The sequence below is a fragment of the Phaethon lepturus genome, unplaced genomic scaffold, assembly GCF_000687285.1.
Source record: "Phaethon lepturus isolate BGI_N335 unplaced genomic scaffold, ASM68728v1 scaffold854, whole genome shotgun sequence".
NCBI lineage: Eukaryota > Metazoa > Chordata > Aves > Phaethontiformes > Phaethontidae > Phaethon > Phaethon lepturus.
This window is the reverse complement of record NW_010536740.1, coordinates 2,620-4,488: the sequence shown is the minus strand read 5'-3', so window position 1 is coordinate 4,488 and position 1,869 is coordinate 2,620. Positions and strand designations below refer to the sequence as shown.

At 59.4% G+C, this 1,869-nt stretch overlaps 1 protein-coding gene across 1 annotated transcript in view; it reads left to right on the top strand.

Annotated features, from left to right (window-relative positions):
• Positions 1 to 699: 699 nt before the first annotated feature.
• Positions 700 to 1,869, top strand: part of LOC104620116 (antigen-presenting glycoprotein CD1d-like) — a gene marked incomplete at its 3' end in the record, with an annotated part of 1,593 nt that continues 423 nt past the window's right edge. Inside the window, exons 1-4 of the mRNA XM_010286242.1 lie at positions 700 to 781; positions 1,021 to 1,278; positions 1,437 to 1,718; positions 1,825 to 1,867. Of these exons, the coding sequence (XP_010284544.1) occupies positions 700 to 781; positions 1,021 to 1,278; positions 1,437 to 1,718; positions 1,825 to 1,867 (665 nt within the window). The remainder of the gene's footprint in view (positions 782 to 1,020; positions 1,279 to 1,436; positions 1,719 to 1,824; positions 1,868 to 1,869) is intronic.

The window sequence follows — 1,869 nt, the reverse complement described above, 5'->3', positions numbered from 1 at the left end:
CCATGGCTATGGCCTTCACCCGCATGCCTGGCCCGGCTCCGCTTCTGCTGGTTTACCACATCAACAACTTCTACCCATGGCCCATCAGTGTGGCCTGGCTGTGGGACAACCGGGAGGTGACAAAGAAGCATGGGGCCAGTGTACAGCCTGGGGGCACGTGGAGCCCAGGCATGTGGTGAAGCTGCAGGAAAGACAGCCACGTCGGGTCGAACCCGCCCTGTTGAGTAGGCAGCACAGAGAGGATGGAGATGTCTGTGCTACAGCAGGGCCAGGCATGCTGGGCACAAGTGGCAGCGAGGGACATTCCTATTAGGGACAGTGGATGCAACCCATGGCCAAGTGGCACCTCCACGTGTCATGGGGCTAGAAAAGAGGAGTCAGGTCACCTGCACTGCCCTGATTGTCAATGTGCTGCTGCAGCCATGAGGGACCCCTCCTGCAGCCAATGCTCCCATCAAAATTCCCCCAGCACTCAAAGCCTTACTCAAGATGCCCCAGACCAGCCCACTCCAAGCAGGAACATTGGGGCCCTCCCCAAAACCTCAGTGCCAGCCCTATTGGCTGCCAGGGCCACTAGCATGAGCAGAGCTGCCCAGGCAAAAGCCACCCTGAGGAGAAGTGTGTGGCTGAATCTCTCACAGCCCCTTCCTCTTGCCACTGCACCCACTACTGCACGCTTGGGGCCTCACCACTGGCACCATGCAGCCCCCTCGCCGCTGCCTCCTCCTCCTCCTTCTTCTCTACATCCTTCTCCTCTCTGGGACATGGGCAGACCTGGAGGGTAAGTGGGGCACTTGCCTCCTCACTCTTCCTTGTCCCCTAGCTCCATACCTCCTCCCTGGCAGGGATGCAGCCACCCCAGGTGGGTGCAGGGGGTGGGAGCTGGGGCTGCCAAGGATGCACAGGGCTTATGGGGGGCCTGCAGGTCCCTGCAACCTGGAGAACCCATTCCTCAGCCCCTCCACTTTCCCCAGCCCTCTCCTCCCATGCCCATCTCCCTGTCAACCCTGTCTCCTATAGGGACCTTCACTATCCGACTGCTGCAGACCTCTACCTTCCAAAATACCTCCTTTGTGGACACGGAGGGGCTGGGCCTGCTGGAAGACATCGAACTTGGTTCTCTTGATAAGCACACCTGGACCATCCGCTTCTACCAGCCCTGGGTGCACCCAGCCCTGCCCCGCAGTGACTGGGACACCATTGAGAATATGATCAAGATTTATTTGCAGCAGTTCAACCACTTGATCAATGAAGGTGCTATGCAGAAGGATGTGCCCTGTGAGTACCTGGTCTTCTCTGCATCCCCTCTCTGAACAGCATCTGGGAAGTGGGGAAGGACCCGGCACTGCTGGTGCTGCACAGGAGATGCTGACAACATCTGCAGGAAGGCAGTCCCAGCCCCTCATGCAACCTCTCTCTCCTCTCTGCCCCTCCAGACCCCTTTGTGGCCCAATGCATGGCGGGCTGCAAGCTCTATCCCAACAGGACCTCCCAGGCCTTTGCCTATGTGGGCTACAATGGCCAGGACTTCCTCAGCTTTGATGTGGGCAATGCCACCTGGCTCCTCTCCCAAGACACCAAGCTGTCACGGTACGTCCAGGCCGTTCTCCAGAACTCTACTGCCTTCAGCGAGCTGGTGGAAGTCCTCTTCAATGATACCTGTGTCGATGACATGGAGGTGTTACTGCACTATGGGAAGGCAGCTGTGGAGAGACAAGGTGAGATCACCCTGACCCTGGCACGGCCACCCCAAAGTCCCCCACACACTGGGGCCAAGTGGTATCCCACCGGGGCTCCCCACATCCCTTGGCTCTCGCTCCCCAGAGCCACCTGTGGCCACGGTCTTTGCCCGCACACCCAGCCCCGCCA